General features: G+C 37.8%; 2 protein-coding genes across 5 annotated transcripts in view; one reads left to right on the forward strand and one right to left on the reverse strand.

The window, feature by feature from the left end:
• NUDT6 (nudix hydrolase 6) overlaps window positions 1-1,022 on the reverse strand; it is a 33,080-nt gene extending 32,058 nt beyond the window's left edge. For both annotated transcript variants that reach the window (XM_087866432.1, XM_045799035.2), the window contains exon 1: window positions 704-1,022. In XM_087866432.1, the coding sequence (XP_087722558.1) occupies window positions 704-941 (238 nt within the window). In that variant the 5' untranslated portion in view covers window positions 942-1,022. The remainder of the gene's footprint in view (window positions 1-703) is intronic.
• Window positions 1,023-1,127: 105 nt separating this feature from the next.
• Window positions 1,128-21,450, forward strand: part of AFG2A (AAA ATPase AFG2A) — a 319,135-nt gene continuing 298,812 nt past the window's right edge. Inside the window, exons 1-9 of one of the 3 annotated variants that reach the window (XM_045799034.2) lie at window positions 1,128-1,693; window positions 6,325-6,446; window positions 7,497-7,654; window positions 11,562-11,620; window positions 12,228-12,872; window positions 13,870-13,999; window positions 14,262-14,318; window positions 16,931-17,054; window positions 19,401-19,656. In XM_045799034.2, the coding sequence (XP_045654990.2) occupies window positions 1,531-1,693; window positions 6,325-6,446; window positions 7,497-7,654; window positions 11,562-11,620; window positions 12,228-12,872; window positions 13,870-13,999; window positions 14,262-14,318; window positions 16,931-17,054; window positions 19,401-19,656 (1,714 nt within the window). In that variant the 5' untranslated portion in view covers window positions 1,128-1,530. The remainder of the gene's footprint in view (window positions 1,694-6,324; window positions 6,447-7,496; window positions 7,655-11,561; window positions 11,621-12,227; window positions 12,873-13,869; window positions 14,000-14,261; window positions 14,319-16,930; window positions 17,055-19,400; window positions 19,657-21,450) is intronic. The other 2 variants (XM_045799032.2, XM_045799033.2) reach the window with 2 other exon arrangements.

Genomic DNA, 21,450 nt, shown 5'->3' on the forward strand with positions numbered 1-21,450 from the left:
AGCCAAGCTTTCTTTCCTATCTTTAGACTTAGGTTCAACGAGAGTGGAGAATTTTCTTACTAAAGACGGCAACCGCCCACTACCCTCCCTGGTTCATCATAAAAGACTTGTTGCTCTGTAAGTAGAAGCAAACTCTAGTTCTTGATGCATCAGCCTGACCCAATTTGTGTAGGAGAGTGACCACTCAGAACCTCTCTGATCCACTCATTGTCCACTACTTGTATAGTTTTGTCTCGGGCAAAGTGCCCCGCAGAACTAAGGCCCGGTAAATGGTAGTAAATAATAATGAAATAATATTCACACTACTGAACGTTAAGTATGTGGCAGAGACCATGCTAAGCACTTCATATGCATTACCCAACTTAACCCTCAGCAATCCTCTGCGTTACTAACCGGTTTTAGGGAAGGGGAAATGGTAGTTTACAGAACTTGCCGAAGGTCACACACTAGAAAGTTTATCAGAACGAGGGCTGCCGATCTCAAAGTCCGGGATAGTTACCATTTCACCCAACTGCCTCAGAAACCTCCCAACAAAGGGTACAAGAACAAGAACTAAAAGGGGGAAATTGGTGGGTCAGGGTTGCCTTCTCTCCCTAGGGCTAGGTACTCGATTCGCGGAGAGCGTGTCAGGTGCATGGGGGCCCCGGTTACTTCATTAGAAAGGCTCAGGAGCCGGGGAACCCCTCCGTCCAGGCACACTTGCCCTGCAAGCCCCTCTGGAATGAGGCGGCGTCCAGGTGGTCCAGTGCGCCGCGTTGCGCCAGCCGTACTGAGACGCCCCCGAATCTGTCCATCTCTCCCCGCAGCTCCTCTGCTCCGGCACGGGGGTCCAACCTGCAACCCCGACCGTTCGAAGCTTCGCGGTGCCCTGCCAAGAGCCTTGCGCTGTAGGACCACAAGAGCACTGCGCGCCAAAAACGCCCACTCGGTAGCGGCGGCATTTACACAGCCGCGTCCCACCAGGTGCTCGGCCCCTAAACCAACCTTCCTTTGAGTTCCAGAGCTGAGGTCCCTACCGTAAGTTTTAGAAGAGTGCCACCCACCCGTCTCAAAGTTGCGCTAACGTTATTACTTTTTTCTTTCTTCTTTAGTTTTTAGCCCTATACCGAAGTAACCGCGAAGTCCTGTCTACCAGCTCCTCTCAGGAATTTGCCCGGTTCCAGAAAAGCTGGAGAGAAATTTTCCCACCACTTTCTTTTTCTAGTTGAAGTCAACAGACGTTTATTCAGGGATGATATGGGAAAGGCGGGCAGAGATCCCCAAAAATCCTGTCTTTCAGGAATTTACAATCTAAATGGCGGTTGTGTCCACGTAATCCGTCTTCCTTTGCAAAAGTCAGAACCTCTTCAACTTCTTCGAAGATGGCGGGTTCTGAAAGTGCTCCGTTCTCCCTTTTTCTACTGCGTTCCACTTGGGGGATTACGGCGCAGGGCGGAGTCTCGCTGACTTCTGCCCCGGAAGTTTTTCTTCCAGAGAAACGAGCACGTTGAGCCGGCTTTGCGGTAACTTTTTACAGGCTGCCTTCTGATCATGTCTTCCAAGAAGAACAGAAAACGGTTGAACCGAAGCGAAGAGAATGGTTTAACCTCGCCCTCTTCTGCTTCCTCTCCTTCGGGGCCCTCGGCTCCTTCTGCTGGGCCTGGCACGGCGGCAGCGGCTGGGATTCTGGTGGTGACCCACTTCTTAGAAAAGGGTAAAGAGTTCTGGTGGGTGGGAGACCTGAGGCCGAGGGGCCTCAACCTGAGAAGAGTAGACCTAGTGATGCCGCCTTTCAGGTGCAGAGGCTTTTGAAAATTGGGCGAGACACGGGTGTGAGAGTGGCACACAAGTTTGTACACCCGAAGCCGTGCCTGCAATGGGGAAGTTAGGCAGAAACGGTTTATCCGTGGATAAGTCACGCCATCACTTTTGTAAATTGTTTTGAATTTGTTAGTTGCGCTTGAAACAACTTTGCCTCGTTTAAGATTAACGATATATTTAACTGCAAAATTGCTTAAAGCTAGCGAGCATAGGATATATATACCAGAAAACTAAACACTCGGTAAACACGTGGATACATCCTTCTTAAGAGATATCGCTGTGTCTCTAAGAATGAAAGGCTTTAGGGTTTTTTCTTCTACTACACAGGTTCTGGTATTTAATAACAGCTACCAATTACATAGTATTGTTATCAGTAGGTTGGTATACATATCTCATTTAACCTTCATAGAAGTCCTGAAAGATGGGTACTGTATTATTAAGCCTTTTTTACAGAGGAAAATAGTTAATGTGATTGGCTCCAGGTTCCACAGGTACTAAGTGACTTGACTTTAAAGCCCTTATCCTAGATCAGAGCTCCCTTGAGTTAGGAGAACGGATTTATCTGAAAAGTTAGTTGGTAAAGCTTTTATGTGTTGAAGCTGTGTTATAGCTTTGGAAAAAAATGGAACACCAGCTAAACTGGTGGCAAGAATTTTATGTCTAATGCACACCCTAATGACAATCTTAGAGTTGACACAGTGTTTTCAGTTTCATTTAGGGATCAGAGGATAACTTGTTCTGTCCTGCATATTTAATCTCTTTTTCAACTGGATTCTTCCCATTGAAATTTAAACCTGCTGATTTCTCTTACATCTTAAAACAAAAGTTCCACATTTTCTTCTTACCACCACCCTCTCTCCTTCCATCCTTTAATTGCCAAATTTCTTTCTTTTTTTTTTTTAATATTTTATTTTTAGGGGCGCCTGGGGGGCTCAGTCATTGAGTGTCTGCCTTCGGCTTCGGTCACCATCCCGGCCTTCTGGGATCGAGCCCCGCATTGGGGCTCCCTGCTCAGCGGGAAGCCTGCTTCTCCCTCTCCCGCTCCCCCAGCTTGTGTTCCGTCTCTCGCTGTGTCTCTGTCAAATAAATAAATAAACTCTTAAAAAAATTTTTTTTAAAGTAATCTTCCAACTTGGACTTGAGCTCAAAACTCGGAGATCAAGAGTCGCCTGCTCTGCTGACTGAGCCAGCCAGGTATACCTCTTTGCTAAGCTTCGTAAATGGAGTAGTCTCTGTCTCCTCGTCTCTCACCTACTCCTTAGCCTATTTAAGTTTTGACATTTGTCCCATCATTCTATGGAAACTGTCCCTGTCATGGTCATTGATCATCTCCATGTTGATAAATATAATGGACAGTTTTTCTTTACTTCCCTTACTATACCTCTCAGCAATTTTTGGCAGTGTCTACCATTTCCTTTTTCTTAAAACGCTTTAATTTTGGGGGGTGCCTGGGTGACTTAGTCGGTTAAGCGTCTGCCTTCGGCCCAGATCATGACCCCAGGGTCCTGGAATCAAGCCCCTCATCGGGCTCCCTGCTTAGTGGGAAATCTGCTTCTCTCCCCCTCTCCCCACCACCCAGCTCATGTGCTTGCTCTCTCTCTCCCCCCCCTCCCCCCACCTCTGCTCAAATAAAGAAATACAATCTTAAAAAAAAACAAAAACTTTAATTTTTGGCTATGTGCCGTTAAACTATCTTAGTTTTTCTCCATCCTTTTGTTGGTAGATTTTCAGATTCCTTTGCAGGCTCATTTTCTATTTGGCTGCCAAATGTTTAAGTTCCTCAATTCTTAGTCTTAAAACCCTCTTTTTCTCTGTATAAATCTTTCTTTGGCAAGTTCATCCGATGTCCAGAGTTTCCCGTGTATACTCTTCATTTTAGAATTTATATTTGTAATTTATACTATTTCTGAGTCTTGGTTCAGGTGTCTTCTAGATCAATACTACTCAAACTCTGTAGGGAAAGTTTTTAAAATATGTCACAGCTCAGCACTGTTGTAAAATACAATAATAAGAAATAACTAGAAAAATAAGTTTAAAAATAGAAATTTTAATTAGATTCAACAGATGTAGGCTTACTCTGTCCAATTGTAATAAAAGCTTCTAAACCCTTATTTGCTGTGCTTACCCCATCATGAACCGGTAACAAATAGTTTGCTGACCACACTTTGTATAGCATTGTGTTGTACATTTTTTCTTGGATTTGTTTTTCTTTTTTAAACATTTTATTTATTTACTTTTTAATTTATTTACTTATGAGAGAGAGAGAGAGAGAGAGAGAGAATGAGCTGCTGGTTGGGATAGCCTACTGCCCTGGGAGGTCTTGATCTTCCTTACGTGGCCCCTTCTTGTCTCCTGCCATTTTGCCCGTACTCTTTTCTTAGATGCACAGTGCTGCCTTCTGTCCAGTACTTCTCTGTACAAGCTGTTCTCTTTGCCAAGAATTATCTTTTTTTCCTCTTTGTTTAGTTAATTCCTACTCTTCCTTTGGATCTGCATTTAAACATTACTTCCTTGGAGAAGCATTCTCTGTTTCTTCCAAATTAGATTCCACATAATAGGCTCTCTCAGCACTCTTAGTCATTCTTTCATTGTATTAATCTTAGTTTGCAATTACACAGTTATTCAGCGACTGTTTAATAACTGTCTCATCCTATTAGATTATAAGCTGTGTGAGGCCAAGGACCGTCGCTTCGGTTCACTTTACATCCCTAGTGCCTAACATATTATCTGCCGTGTAGTAGGCACATAATAAATGTTTGCTGGATGAACAAATGAAGAGTGGGTGGTTGTTTGAAATTACCTTTACTAATCTGGCACATGAAGTGCTCAATAAATGTATAGTTAATTAATGGGGAAAGTGGACGTTGAGATGTATTTTTAAAGTACAATATTGGAGGAATGAGGACTGGTGAAAGGAATTGTGTGGAGGACAGCTTGAGTAGATTTGAATGTTGTAAGAGAACGCGTGGAGATGTATTAGGAAATAAGGCTAGTGGATGAGAATTTGAGCATGTGATTCATAGGAAGTGGAGGTATTTAGAGGACCTGTGATTTGTCAAATCCTGGTGCATGGTGAATGTGCAAGATAGGATGGAATGAAGCAAAGAAGAAAACCTAGAATCTTGCCAACTACTGAATACACCTATGAGGTACTTATCATGAGGGAAGGGTAATTCATTGAGGTTTAGGAAGAAAGAAGTGGCAGAAACTGAACCTTATGGGGTCACCAAAGGGATACTTTGCTATTATTGATGAGTAAACTATGTAAGAGACATAATGTTCATAGCAAAGTTAAATTTCTTTTCAGCCTCATATTATGAAATATGCTTATTTTATAAATGTTCAGTATTAATCTTAGCAGCATGAGATTCTTTTTTTTCTGTATTTGTTCAGCTGATGACAGAAGGAAAATACATGTATTGGGTAGTTATTTTGTAGTGGCAAAAATAATTAAATCAGACATGGTTTTGGTTTCATTGACTTTATTCCTTTTAAATGATAAAGTATCTGTTTTTTATTATTAAACACTAATATTAGAGAACTATGATTATGGTATATGTGTCTAATAATAAATTTTATAACAAAGTTTATGACAGGCTAAAATTTCATAAGTGTTTCGTGGATTTTGTGCTGCAAAGAAGAATGCTGTCTAGTCATCTACTATGTTCATTGATTGCATGGATATTGCAGCTTCTATATTTGATGCACTCCTAGGCATTGGAGATAACAAAGATGAATTTGAGCCAGTTCGTGCCCCAAAGCAGCATATGGTTTAGGAGAAAGTCAGACTATAAAACGAATGTACATTATGATGATAAATACTAGTATCTGGCAGCATAGGGTGCTGGAAGAGTCAGAGGGAGGACCAAATGTGGAGCTTGAGGAGGTGGAGGGGTAGGGTGGGCATCTTAGGACATCATTTCCAGCTGGACTGAATTCTGGTCCCCTTCCTTGGCCAAAAGTTGAAAACAGTGATGGTCATTTTCGTCAGTGTGTGCTTACCTAAGGAATAAGACCTGTGCTATTATCTTACCCGTGTATTCTTGGGATTAGAAAAGGAAAATATCTGACTGGTATCATGTGGATCAGAAGTAGAAATGTAGTTTAACCCTCCAGAGCTAAACGCCAGTTCCCCAGCTCAAGTCTTGAATACCAGTAGTCGTCTCAACTAGAATCTGTAGTACGAAAGATTACTGTGCATGTACAAAAAGCCTATTGCAGGTATGTTTGTTTTTAAAGAAATTAGAGATTATTTGTCTTAAAAGATGAAAACTAATACCTACCCCATAAGACATCTTTTTTTAGTTAGCACTTGTCAGTCAGTGGACCCTCAAAAAGGCTTGGTTTTAAGTCTTTTTGTTAAAAAAATAATGAGGAGGATTGGAACTGTGGTTTCTCTAGGGTATGGTAAGTGCATTCATGTGGTTATGTGGATAGAGGATTTTTATTTACTTCAAAAGAAAGCAGGCATTAACTTCAGCTATAAAATAATACGAAAATAATTTTCTTTCCTTTTTTTGGTAGATGACAAAGTTCCTAAAACATTCCAGAATTCCCTTGTTCAACTTGGACTCAACACTATGAAATCTGCAAATATATGTATAGGTCGACCAGTGTTGCTTACCAGTTTGGATGGAAAACAAGAGGTAAGAGTCTTTTTTCATTTCCTTAGTTTAGAAAGATTTGAGATTTTTTTATTTTAATTTTCAACAAAGCAGTAGTAATTGAAAAACTGTATTTTAAAAGATCCTCACATCTGTATAAACTTTTCCTTCCTTCGATGTCTGTGACTCTCCTGGGAATAGTAGCCCCTAAATGTCATAATGTAGAGAGAGGCCTTTCCTCTGGAGGTACTGACACCCACAGTATCCGCCCTATTCCCGGTTAGTTACATTTTTTTTTTTTTTTTCACAGAAACACTGTTTGGGAGTAAGAAAGTCCTCTCTTTTGTATGCAAATATTTGATTGCCCTCCCTGTTTTCAGCTGTTTGTTCTTGCTGCTATTTATCATACTTGAGGCTAGAAGCCCAGAACCTTTCCTGGTTCTTCCCTGCTGCTGGCCTCTACCTCTGCCATTTCTTCTGCTTCTTCGCTAGCCAGTGTTCTCTCATCTTGCGGGGTCCTCTGAAAATGATTTGAAATCTGTCATGTGCTGATGGTACACCTCTCATTCTTTTCATTGTTCTTAAAAAGAAAAAAAAGTCCTTTGCTGTGTCTTGTGGAAGACTATAAATGCATGAGCTCAGCCCACTATTTGGAGCTGAAAGTCTTTGCTTCTCTCCCTTAACATTTAAGTCTGATGAAATCCAGGTTCTCATGAAGCTCTTGCACCAGGTGCTTCACTATTTCCTGGATGTAGTTTATGCTCCAGGCTAGATAACCTTAGTTAGCTTGTCTTTAGTATTTTTTTCCTATTTTCTTCTCATTATTAAATGTTAATGCCTTTGTCTCTTTTCCTAAATTACCTTTTAAATCTTCAAATCATTTTCACTATGGGATCATTCCTAATCTTCACAAGAAGATATAATATTTATCTTAAAAGTTTTTTGTAACTTGTCAAATTGTAACTCCTTGGCGGTAAGGATTGTGTTCTGCATATCCATATGCTTGGCTGTGCTTAGTTTTCTGCTTTATAAATTAATGATACTCTGTGAATATTTATTTTCTCATATTTTTATTTCCTGTGTTCTGGGCAGGTCTATACGGCCTGGCCTGTGGCAGGATTTCCTGGAGGCAAGGTTGGCCTGAGTGAAATGGCACAGAAGAATGTGGGCGTGAGGATTGGTGATGCCATCCAAGTCCAGCCTCTGTTGGGTGCTGTGCTACAGGCTGAGGAAATGGACCTGGCACTCAGGTTTGGCTTTTTTCTTTGGTGAGAATCTGGATCAGTGCTGCCCAGTAGAAATAGAACAAAAGTCACAAATGTGAACCACATATGTAATTTTGCATATGGAATTTAAGAAGGAAAATGAAATTGGTGAAGTATTTCATTTAATATTTAATTTAATCATTATTTAAATATTACGTAATATTTAAATAGTTATAAAATTTTAACTTCTAATAACTATAAAAAACTATTAATAAAATACTTTTCAAACTAAGTCTTGAAAATCCAGTGTGTATGTTATACTTGTAGCACATCTCAGTTTGGACTAGTCATATTTAAGTGCATGATAGTCACACACGGTGAGTGGCTAGTGGTCTACGATACTAGACAGCACAAGCTAGATGTGTACACCTAACGTATGGACTAGAGACTCACTAATGTCCTGTGGTTAGAGTATGCCCTGATATTTTAAGTGAGAGGAATTAGTATTGATGTATATTTAACAGTAGTTTTCGTCTTGTTTTACAGTGTAGTCAGGGCTGTTGTAAAGGAGGGATTAGAGTACTGTGAATAAGCAAGAAACAAGTTTTAATCAAGACTATTCCAGGGGTGCCTGGGTGGCTCAGTCGGTTAAGTGTCCGACTCTTGGTTTCAGCTCATGTTGTGATCTCATGGGTCATGAGATCGAGCCCTCCACACTCCCACGGGCTCTGCCGCTCAGTGGGGAGTCCGCTTGAAGATTCTCTTCCTCTGCTCCTTCCCTGACTCATGCGTGCGCTCACACTCTCTTTCTCTCTCTCGAATAAATAACTCTTTAAAAAAACAAACGACTTCAAGCAAAGTACCCGATTATATATTTTAACTTGTTGATTATTCAATCTAGTACAACAGTTATTTCTATCAGATTTTTAAATAGTCCCTTATCAAAGACTAAGTGAATCACCTTATCAATACAGTTAACGTTTATCACTCATCCTCTTGGATACTCTGTATCTAATAGGATTGTAACTCAGTTTGCATATGCAAGTCTCATCAAAATTTGTTCACAAAAAGCATCCTTTGGTACTTGAATATTATCCTTACTAACAGTTTTGGGGATGTGTTTATATGCAAGAATCACAAAACATTTAACGATCATTAGCTTGATTTTATTTATTTTTTTAAAAATTTTATTTATTTATTTATTTGAGAGAAAGAGAGTGCTCGTGCATGCGCACAAGCAGGAGGGCGGGGCAAAGACAGAGGGAGAAGCAGACTTCACACTGAGCAGGGAGCCTGACTCAGGGCTCCATCCCAGGACCTTGGGCTCATGACCTGAGCCGAAGGCAGCCCCTTAACCAATGGAGCCACCCAGGCGCCCCTCATTAGCTCGATTTTATTATGTTTTCTTTTGTAGATTCCAAGCTTGAGCTTCATCCTATTTTTCTTTTTTTATAAACCAGGAAACTTTTTTCAGATTAATTAACATTTTAACTAGCAATAAAAAGGAAGGGGAAGAGAGAACTCAACGTGTGTTGTGCACCAGCTGTGTACTAGCATACACATGCACACACATTTTTTCCCTCTTCTGTCATTTAGTCCTTCTGCAAGGTGCCCATATTGTCCCTTTCTTAAAGATGAGGAAATGGGCTCCATGAGAAGTAACTTACCCATTATTTTATGGGTTAGGTAGTAGGTCTACTTAGATTAAACAGTATTAATCTTTAGACTGTTTTGAGACAGTGCTGCAGGTTGCAGTCATCAGTTGACTGGATTTTTTGTTGATCTAACTAGTGTGACCTCTTGAGGGCGCAGCAGTCTTAGGTGATAACAATTGCCTACTATTAGAGGAACTGTATGTTTTAAATGGAAGCTTGGTTTTTTTACTAAAAAAAAAAAATCTTTTGTTTTAAATGCAGCAGCAGAGCTGAGATAAGAAACTTAATTTCCAATGAGAAAAATCAGTAATTTTATTCTGCTGATTAAATCTTTCAGTTGCCTCTGTAAAGTTTTATTAGTAAGGTTAGGGCTCCTTCTAGTGGAAGTGATTTTATCTGCACCCATTCTTTTTTTAAAAGCAAAAGTCAATTGAGTATTTTTACTCTTATACATATTTGTAAGTATCTTCTAGTCAGAGTTTAATAAATAAGAATGATTTAAGTAAGTATAACTGGTTTCAGAGTTCTCTAAGCAGAAGTGAATTTAAGCATTTAAGGAGCTACAATTTCCTATGTAGTCTGTATATACATTTGATTTGAAATTTCCTTCTATTTTTCTCTCTCTCCTGTATACAAATATACAGTTTTCATTAGTAGCAGTAAGTATGTTCTATAAAGTTGCTGTGAACACTACATTAGCAAGTACTGAACCATTGCTTCTAGGGGTATTTGTGTTTATATATACGTTTATATTTAAACATATCTTTAATGTATATTATATATAATATACACTAATAATATATTTAGTGCATATTTAATATACAAAAATATGTATATCTTATATACATTATAATCTTAACTCATTCTGATAGATTTAATCTTCTTTATTTTATAAAAGAGAAGCCGTTGTTCAGAAGTGTTATGTGACTTGTCCGAGGCCGCCTCTAACAGATGTCAGAGTTAGGACTCAGATCTCTAGCTGGTACAAGAGCTGGGACTTTTTCTGTGCACTGTACTGCCTCCTACTGTCTCCACTCTCCAATCTCTTATCTGTGAAAGAACTGAACAAGAGTACTTTTTTAGCCTCAGCTAGGAAAGTGCTTAGTGACTCAAATTTTTTTGCCTGTTCTGTGCATGTCTATGAATGACGAGGAAAGCTCTGCTGGTATTGATCTTGGGGTTACAAATAAATTTTAGTAAGTAGTTGAATCTGCAAATAATGAAGTTGATTATATTGGCTTTGTTTATTGCTCCAAGTATTTGGAGAACAGGGCTTAGATTTGGACCACATGGATCTGCTAATATATCTCTTCCTGAACTGAACTATTGCTTCTCCACTGATCTGTGGCAGAGCTCACAACTGTTGGCCTCCTCTGCTGGTATGGGCTACTTACATGTGGGGAAGAAGGCAAAATGCATGTATTCTGAGAACTCTCCAAGAACATGTTTCTTTACAAGTGTAAGGATTTTTAGATGTCCCTACTTCCTGTACTCAAGCAAACTTCTAGGAAGACAGTCATTAGTAGAAGAAGGGGTTCTTATTTTTCCCTTTCTGGAGAAAGGTCTGTCCTTTCTCCAGAATTAAATTCCATTATACCATTACTCTCCTTTTTTCTTATTTCTACCTTTTCAGGTAATATCCTATAAAGGACTGAATTTTCCTGAAAGATAATTTATAAATTATAGAAGGGGAATCAAGTAAGCTATTAATAAAAGCCTTTCTCCAAGCTAGGCAATTTCAGAAAGAGAATGATTAATTTAGGCCAGTGTTTTTCAAATATTTTTAGCTATGACACGCAATAAAAAATACATTTCATTGTGATTCAATGTCTGTATACATCCACAGCTACAGGGCACATGCACTCACATGTGTGTAGCTGTATACATGAGTATATGGGTGTGTGTATGTGTGTGTGTGTAAGATGTGTATGTATAAGAAAGTAATGCTTTTCTAAGCAGTATTTTCCCTTTCTGTGTGTGATGTACTTTGACATTTTGTATTCTATCAAAGAAAAATGCTGGATGGGATTGAGTGAAATGATTTTGGGATCCACTAATGGATAGTACATTTTGAAGAACATTGATTTAAGTCATTAGGACACCAAATTGCAAATTATATTTTCATGGCTATTAGAAGTGTCTGAAAAGCATAAATCATTCCTGAATTGTATAAACCATTTCCAGTTTGTAAATTATTCTTTTGACTAGGTCTGCATTACAGCCGTGTACATGTAACTTTATATTACATTTAGTTTCTGGTGTGCTTAATGCTGATTTCTATTTCCCCCACCCTTTAGTGACAAAAATGTGGATATTAATGAAGAACAATTGACTGGTTGTCTTCTGAGAAAACTAGGTGAGGCATATATTTTAAATAGTTTTTAAATTGTAGGAAACAAGGTAGCAGTAAATAATGTGTCTTTGAGGTCTTGTATGGATCATCATTTTCTTCAACATAATGTGGAGTGTGTTCTTCTCAATGAATTAATGTCCTTTCAGGATAGGAATTTTTTCTCCCCAATTAATTGATTGGCCATTGAGCATTGGAGAGAATAAATGATTTATCTATGGACAAAGTCAGTGGGAGAACTGAGACTTTAACCCTTGAGCTCTTCCTCTTTCCAGTGAGAAATGTTATCTTGGAGTATTAGTTGGCTGTGTCACTTTAGGTTCGTTTATTATTGGATGTGGAATGCCAGGCTATTTGTTGATTCAGTTGATAGAATCCTAGATGTATTCAGCATGGAGAATTTTAAAGAATTATCTTGTCCTTCTGTCTCCAGATAGTGCTCTGTCAAATGGGAATTGTCTCTTTTTTACGGCAATTATTTTATTAATATTCTTACCTTTAATTTAGTCTTTTCAGTCAGATAGTTTTGTTAATAGATGGAATAAATTGCTATTTAAACATGAAATGGGTGAACAGTTATGCTAACATATATATTTAAAAAATTATTTTCTAGATGGCAAGATTGTTTTACCAGGCAACTTTCTGTATTGTACATTCTACGGACGACCATGCAAATTACAAGTGTTGCGAGTGAAAGGGACAGATGGCATGATATTGAGAAGACCTCAGGATGACTCTGACACTGATGCCCCAGGAATGGCCTGCGAACGGTCCAGCAGAGAAACCAGTACCCTGGATGTATCCCTACAGCTAAGCCAGTTAGATCTGGAAGAGCCTCAGGACCCAACATCAAGCAGTACTCCTTGCAAGCCAGTAGATAACAGAATGATAAATAAAGCTAGTGACATTTTGTCGGATGTTACACAGAGTCCTCGGGACAGCAGTGGACTTGGACTAGGGGAAGTCACAGGACTTAAATGTAGTTTTGAGTCGGCCAGAGGAGGAAATGAGCACCTTGTCAATGAAGAGAGATTGCTAAAGTCAGCCTGTGTGGGAACAAAGTGCAACACTGATATTTTTTATTTTATTTCTTCAACAACAAAAGTCAATTTTACAAAGATTTGTACAAATTCAAAAGAGCAAGACAACCAATTCAAAGTAACTTATGACATGATAGGAGGCTTAAGTAGTCAGCTGAAAGCAATTAGAGAGATTATTGAATTGCCTCTCAAACAGCCTGAACTTTTCAAGAGTTATGGTATGATTTCTTCAGTGTTTTGCACTAGAAGTATTAAATTCAAACTAAAAAGCAGTTGGCTTATTCCACTTATGTAATAATTGCTCACCCTCTTTTCTTCTTTTTCTTTCCTGAGCGGTAGGTATGGTAGGAGGTGTGAGTTGCTTTGGGAGATGCCAGTTAAATGAGCGTTTTTCCATGCTTGATCTCTTTAGTTTGTGATGTGAGTTAATTGCAGCCTTGTCTCTTCTAATTGCGTACTTCCACAGTTGTTTGTACTGGATCTAGAACTAGTATCTTGTCATTCTAGATCAGCTGTAATGACCAAAGAAGTAAACCAAACATTCAAATATGTTAGATAAAACTTCCTTGTTAGGAAATATAACTGTGTGCACATCTCTTTGTACTGAAGCAAGTGGTTAAGGGAGTGATTGGTTCCTAGGAAACTCAGGGCTTTCTCTGTGTGGTAACTGTCCAGATCCTCTGCATGTATTTGGTGCCTACCATCTCTTTCTCTGCCTTTTCATTTTCCATGAATCTTTATGTGTGTGTGTGTGTGTGTGTGTGTGTGCACGTGTGTATGTATATGTATATATAAACCCTTTGATTGACATTTTGCTAGTAATGCTTATATAGTCTAAGATGGCTAGTTGGATGAAAATTAGGCTTGATGGCTTGCTTCGGATGCCCTTGTTCTTGTCTGAGCTTTGTGTTCTGATCATTGAGCTGTGCTGTGTGGGATGGGGTGTGGCAGTTTTGTGGCTGGTGTCCAGCCAATTTTTTTACCCGTGTGCCTGGCCTGGTTGGGTCTATAGAGAGAGAGAAAGTCATTGCTGGGGATCAGTGTTTGGGCCAGTAAGTACATTTTTGGGGTAGGGGGCAGGGGCAGAAGGTCTGACTCTTGCTTTAGTTTTGTGATACAAGGTAAATCTATATTTTGTAACTCATATTTGCAGTCATATGACAACACAAGAAACCTAGTAATTTTGAATCCATTGTTCTCTTCTTTTTCTTCTAGGAATTCCCCCACCTAGAGGAGTGTTACTCTATGGCCCTCCAGGTACTGGAAAGACAATGATTGCCAGGGCGGTTGCTAATGAAGTTGGAGCCTATGTTTCTGTAATTAATGGTCCTGAAATTATAAGCAAGTAGGTGCATAATTTAATAGAATAAACAGTGCTATTAAATACTTCTTAAAAGTGATTTCAAAGATGACTATAGCATTCTGTCTGGATAGTTCATATGTTGAAATACTTTAAATTTGCTTTCAATTGTGTATACAAATTAAATTTGGAAAATAATTTTTGAAAGTAATTCTAAGTATTCTGGAAGTATTTAAGAAGTTAGATGAGCTTTATGGACAAAACTTTAAAAACTCTGAGTTGATCCTTAAATGTATATTTGTTACAGATTCTATGGGGAGACAGAAGCAAGGTTACGTCAGATATTTGCTGAAGCCGCTCTACGGTATTTACATTTAGATGTTTGGAATTAGTAGTCAAGGCTATGTTAATCAAAGTAGAGTTACTAACACTTTATATGAAACATGAAAAAAACACTACAAAAATAATACTGATAGCACTAGAAATTATTGGAAATGTAATGAAGTTGTATATTTAATCTGTTTTTATCTAATGTTGTTTTGGAAGTTCGATCATTGAGTTATTGAATTACATAAAGTAGGAGAATTAAGACAGTACTGTTTGATAAGTTGTATGATTTTACTTGATTATATAAATTTATGATTTTCTTTCTTTAGAGTACCTATGGTACTTAGACATATCTAGTTTATCTAGTTGCCTTAGTAGATTGTATTATAGTAGCCCTTTATGCTTAAAACTTTTTTTTTTATTATAGTTTGCTTTGAAGGGACAAATCTTTTGTTCTTTAAAAACAATTCATATTGATTATTCCTCAGTTTAGGCTACCATATTACACTGCAATGAGTATAAGTGGCCCATAACTTGGTCTGTTATTCATAAGACTATGTCTCTGCCATTGTTTTGGTATTTAACTTATCGTAATTCTGCTCTCATCAGAAGAACTTTCACCTTTTTTAAGATTTTATGTATTTGAGATAGAGCAAGAGCGAGAGAATACGAGTGTGGGGGAGGGGCAGAGGGAGAAGCAGACTCTCCACTGAGTAGGGAGCCCAACGCGGGGATCAATCCCAGGACCCTGGCTGGGATCATGGCCTGAGCCAAAGGCAGATGCTCAACTGACCGAGCCACCCAGGCGCCCCAGAAGAACTTTCATTTAAAGTTGTTTTTTTTTTTTCCAGAGATAGTGGATGAAATTAGGTAGTCCCTTACAAGTTTGGTTGTCCCAATACCGAAAATTTGAGAACCAGTGGTGTACCTTATTGTGTAGTGTGTTTTCATTGTTGTTTTGTTCCTGGCAGTTGAAGCTTTCTGTCATGAGAGAATTCACATCTTTTTATGGGAGAACTGATCACCTTGAAAGTTCTTTTTTTAATAGGCAAAAAAAAAAGAACACATTTGGAATTTCTGTCTCTTGGACTTTACTCCTGCTCCAGAGGACATCTCTGGCCTTAGATTCTAAATTGATGCAGTCATAACAATTTTCTGGGCATTAGCAGGCAAGGTCTGTTTGGGCTTAGACTCATCTCATGAGTAGTAGACTCTTCTTAATACTCTGCTTTTTACTGAGTTCAGATTTGCTAGAATGTGATGAATTAATTGGTCTAGAATTAATGTAAGGTTTTTCAGTTTAACTTCCCATTGCCTTTGTCTTTAACGTTATTAACTGAGTCCTAAATTTGATACATTGCATTTCTTTTTTAAAATTTTTTATTTTAATTCCAGTGTAGTTTACAATGTTGTGTTAGTTTCAGGTGTACAACATAGTGTTTCAACAATTCCATGTATCACCCTGTACTCCTCATGACGATTGCCCTCCTTAATCCCCATCACTGATTTCACCCTTCCCTCTGGTTACCATCAGTTTGTTCTCTGTAGTTAAGAGTCTGTCTTTTGGTTTCTCTGTCTCTTTCCTTTGCTCATTTGTTTTATTTCTTAAATTCCACAGATAATCATATGGTTTTGTCTTTCTGTTACTTATTTCACTTAGCATTATATTTTCTAGCTCCTTCCATGTTATCACAAATGGCCAGATTTCATTCTTTTTATGGCTGAATAATATTCCATTGTGCATATGTACTTATATCATTTTTATTCATTTATCAGTCGATGGGGCACCTGGGCTGCTTTCATAATTTGGCTATTGTAAATAATGCTGCTATAAACGTAGGGATGTATGTATTCCTTTGAGTTAGTGTTTTTGTATTTTTTGGGTAAATACCCAGTAGTACAATTGCTGGGTCATAAGGTAGTTATATTTTTAACTTTTTGCAGCCCCTCAGTGGCTGCACCAGTTTGCATTCCTACCAACAGTGCATGAGGGTTCCTTTTCCTCCACATCCTCACCCACACTGTTTTGTGTATTTTTGATTTTAGCCATTCTGACAGCTGTGAGGTGATATCTCATTGTAGTTTTGATTTGCATTTTCCTGATAAGTGGTGTTGAGCATCTTCACATGTGTCTGTTAGTCATCCGTATATCTTTGGAGAAATGTCTGTTCGTGTTTCTGTCCATTTTCAGTTGGATTATTTGTTTTTTTGGGTGTTGAGGTGTATCAGTTCTTTATATATTTTGAATAGTAACCCTTTACCGGATATGTCATTTGCAAATATCTTCTTCCATTTAGTTTTGTTGATTGTTTCCTTTGCTGTGCAGGAGGTTTTTATTTGATGTAGTCCCAATGGTTTATTTTTGCTTTTATTTCCCTTGCCTCAGGTGACATATCTAGAGAAATATTTCCATGGCTGATATCAGAGAAATTACTGCCTGTGCTCTCTTCTGGGATTTTTATAGTTTCAGGTCTCACATTTAGGCTTTTAATCCATTTTGGATTTATTTTGTGTATGGTTAAGTTTCATTCTTTTGCATGTGCATTTCAATTAAAAAATTAAAAGTATTCAGTTTCAATTGAAACGCAATAGATCAAATGTAAAAATCAGATGTATATTAAAGTATTCATTTTATTTGTTTGTTTTTAGGCACCCATCAATTATTTTTATTGATGAGCTGGATGCACTTTGTCCTAAAAGAGAAGGGGCTCAGAATGAAGTGGAGAAGAGAGTGGTAGCGTCACTCTTAACACTAATGGATGGTATTGGCTCAGTAAGTATAGCACCAGTATTGATTCTGTATAAGAAAGGGTTGACTCCTAATAATATGTCTGTAGTAACAAAAACTATCAAATATGTCTGAGTTTTGGGGTATTCTAGGATAGGGGAAAATATTAGTCATAAAAACTAAAGGAAAGACTAAAATAATATTCTTTAGCATGTATCTTAGTAACTTCCGGGAGGGTATACTGCCATGTTTGCTAGCATATAAAATAATATACAATGATGGATTTCTTTTGTAGTAAGTGGTATTAACTTAAAAACCTAAAGCAAAATCAGTAAGGTTCAGATCAATAAGAAATTTCATAAGTCTTATATACTCATGTAAAAATTGATTCTTTTGGGGCTTGAAGTTTGACAAGTGAAAGGAAAGAGTGAGAATAATGGAAAATATGTTTGTACAACATTTAAAAAGAAGCTACCCATGTTACCAGATTCTCTGATAGGGCATACGCTCGCATATTAATAAAAACTATGTGCTGATTATGAAAGGAAGATCCATCAGAGTAGTGACAGGAATGAAAAAAAATTCCCTCAGACCCCTGACAGCCATTTACCAGAATACATTTCTTATGCAGAATTGTAAATAACTCCTTTTTTAGAGTCCTAATATGTTAGAACCAAAAGAAATTTTAGAAATCATGTAGTCCCAAACCCTCCTTTTGCACATTAAGAAAACTGGACAGTTGGAACTTTCTGGTTTTTACTACATATTGGTAGAAACTAAACATGTGAAAATAATGTGAAGGTTGGGTTTTAATCTCCATTATTTGCTGACATGTGTTACAGTTTTTTAAAAAATTACTTATTTTAGAGAGAGAGCGAGTGATCGTGAGCACATGTGTGCAGGGGGGAGGGGCAGAGGGAGAGGAAGAGAGAATGTTAAGCAGACTCACCACTGAGTATAGAGCCCAGCAAAGGGCTAAATTCCACAACCCATGAGATCATGACCTGAGCCTAAATCAAGAGTCGGACACTCAACTGACTGAGCCACCCACGTGCCCCAACATGTGTTACAATTTTAAGAGTAACAGTAGAGTTGATACCTGAGGGAGGCTGGATGACCACCTGGTTCTCAGTCTTAGTGCAATAACGTGGTGTGATTATGTTCCAGGTTTGGTTCTCAGCCTTTAAAATTGGAGAATTCAGTGATGCTAGTATGTTGGGGGTGGCAGGGCTCTGAGGACTGCATCACAGTAACAACACTCACAAGAGACATACCTAAACTGGGATGCCAGTGTATCTATTTACGATAAGAAGTAGAATCATTAAGCCGACCAAATATCTTAGTTTATGGATGACTCTTTACACCTTGAAGGCAAATATGTATGGAGAGCTATATTATAATTAGAAGAGTTCTGGTGAGTATGAAATCAGATGGAAGGCTTTGTTTTGGAGGCTCTTAATTACTATGTCTTTCCTGCCTCTTTCTCTACTGCTGGGATAGGTCTGCTGTGGACTGGTGTTTTTGCCAAGGGCAGGCCTGGAAGCATGTGACATGGATGTTTCCGTATGAAAATGCTTAAGGGCCTGTGTTTGTCTTCTAAATTCGTAATTCATACATTTATTGTAATCTATGCATTTTCTGTTGGCACAGCCAGTGTAAGTGAATAGGTTTGAGTTTCCTTACTTTGAATCACATGTCAGTTAAGCTTGTCTCTGTGAGATTATACGTGGGTCATCAGAGTAAAATGTTGGATAACTTTCACAGATGGCTGATCATTATCATAGTTCTTTATAATTTATTGTTCCAAATTTCATTCCTGTGTGAAAAATCCGTATGTATTCAAGGGTGGCTGATACTCAGATGTTGGTTATCTAGTTGTCTATATTTCTAGGAATTTAAACATTTATCATAATAAAAAAAGTATGGTCCATTTGTGAATAAGATTTCTTAGACAACTGTATAATAGAGCCTTGTTCTGTTTGAATAATATGCAGGTCATAGTCTTTTCTTTCAAGTAGGGGAAAAGGACAACTTAAAGCAAACAAATGTAAACAACTATACAGTAGGATATTATATGTTCTTATTTATGAAAATGGTGAAGTTTAGATGCCAAAAGTGGGGAGACATCACTTACTATAGTTGGAAGGGTAGGTAGTGGAAAACTTTCTAGGTGAGGGAGTATTTAGGCTGAACTGAGGCAAATGTGGGATGAGTAATTAAAGTGTAAAGGATAAGACTTAGAGCAATCTTGTTTATACAGCCAGTGCCTATATATATGTATGTATATACACACACATATACCTTTTAGATATATATATATAGTAGTATGTGTGTGTGTGTGTGTATTGCTTTTAGAAGAATGTGTAATTTATTCTCATTTTATTTTGTAAGGAAGGAAGTGAAGGACAGGTGTTGGTCCTTGGGGCCACAAATCGCCCTCATGCCTTAGATGCTGCGCTTCGAAGACCTGGTCGATTTGATAAAGAGATTGAGATTGGAGTTCCTAATGCTGCAGATCGGCTAGATATTCTCCAGAAACTGCTTCAAAGGGTACCCCATATGCTCACTGAAGCTGAGCTGTTACAACTGGCGAATAATGCTCATGGGTACGTTGGAGCGGACTTGAAAGCCTTGTGTAATGAAGCAGGTGAGAGTGCTTTGCGACTGTGAGTCTGTATTGATGGGCTTCATAAATCTGGTTTATTTACATACTGATAATTTATATCATATTTCTTAATGGAAATACTAATTTTTTTTCTAATCATACAATGTATATTTATTGAAAGCTAGGTAATTCAGAAAACTATAAAAAAGAAAAATCACTCATACCTCCTAAAGGTAACCATTATGGTAGCATGTATCCTTTCACACTTTTCCTAAGTACACACAGACACACACATACACATATATCATCAGATGCATTAATGGCAGTATCGATGATAACTATTTAATGATATCGTGCTATGGAAATTAGGGAGAAGTGCCTACAGGAGGATCAAAATTTTCCTGAAGGAGCAGCTTTATATTTTTTGAAGTGCTGAAAAAGTACTTGGCAAAAATCTAAGAATTCTTTGCCTCAGACTATGTGATTGTGATGTTTAAGTCTGAAAATATATAGGGGCTGTTATTAATCAGTTGACTCTTTAACTTTAAGAACTTGACCATGGCATAAACTTCTTTACTTTGGAAGCTCTTAAGACCTTTTAACATTTGTATAGTTTTTCAGAGTAATTTTAACCATGAAAAATGTATTCAAATCAGGGCAGTTTTTATAAGCTATTGAAATATTTCATCAGGCAAATAAGAATTTACTGAAAAACTCTGATTGTTGTTGTTTTGTTTTTATTTGTTTTTTGGTCCTAAGAGGATGTGTTTATTTTCTGGTAACCTCTAAAGGCTGGCGTGTACCTTAAAGCATCCCTGGTTTGCCAGTAATCCTAGATTCCTTAAATTTATTCCGTTGGGTAAATGTTTCTGGGTCATTTTATACTTCAGAAGGAATTTTTTTCAGTTGTATTCTGTTGTTCTAATTTGTGACCTATCCAATATTTTCAAAAGGTGTTTTAAAGAAAGTTTAGCCCTTTTAGGTAATGGAAGAAATTGAATTTTTGAGTTGGAGCTTTAGTTATTTTAGAGCTTTAGTATAGAAATATGGTAACTTCTTCCAAATTATTGATTCATAATTAATATAGTAGGCTTTAAAGACCCTTCCCTTGGTCCTTTCATCTTTCTAATCAGGCTTGATATGTGCAGAGAAGAGAATATAGAACAAAAAACAGGTTGGAAAAGAAAACTTGGAATGATATTTAGGGGTCTTTGAATATCTTACTCTTGGTGGAGAAAATCAGTTTTGTTTTATTCTTTTTGATCTTATCACAATTTCCATGTTAGAGGACTCACATTTGGGGGAAACTGTAGGTTACGTAGATTACAAAGCAAACATAAATATTCTTTTGGTGCATTTTGGTCTGGGACAGGTCCCTTTCTAACTGGTTTCTTGCGCTTCACAAGAAATGGTGGGTTTAGTCATGGAAATGAATTCCCTAGCATTCAAGAAGCAGAATTATTAGTGGGTAACTTTTCTTCCTTCATTCCATTAGGTGATAATGAAGAGTGTGGATTACTATGCAGGTATTGCTTTGGACTTGCCCATCTAGGCAAGGATTCATTCTTCATTAACCTTTATCAGACATTTTTTTTTACTTTCTCATATTTCATGCACTCTAGAACGCTCTGGGATTCTTGCTGTCCAGAAACACACAGTCTGATGAAGGAAAGAGATTTGTGAATAACTACTTACACAGTGAGATATGCACTCATGAAACTATGGAGAATGTAGTGACTTTCCCTATGGGGAAAGGAAATGCTGTGGTTATTTAGAAAAAGTCTTATCTAAGAAGAAGCCTTTTTTTGATTTAATCTTTTATTTCAAAAGTAAGTA

This window comes from Ursus americanus, chromosome 13 (genome assembly GCF_024610735.1).
Source record: "Ursus americanus isolate L20-20 chromosome 13, mUrsAme1.1.p, whole genome shotgun sequence".
Classification (NCBI taxonomy): domain Eukaryota; kingdom Metazoa; phylum Chordata; class Mammalia; order Carnivora; family Ursidae; genus Ursus; species Ursus americanus.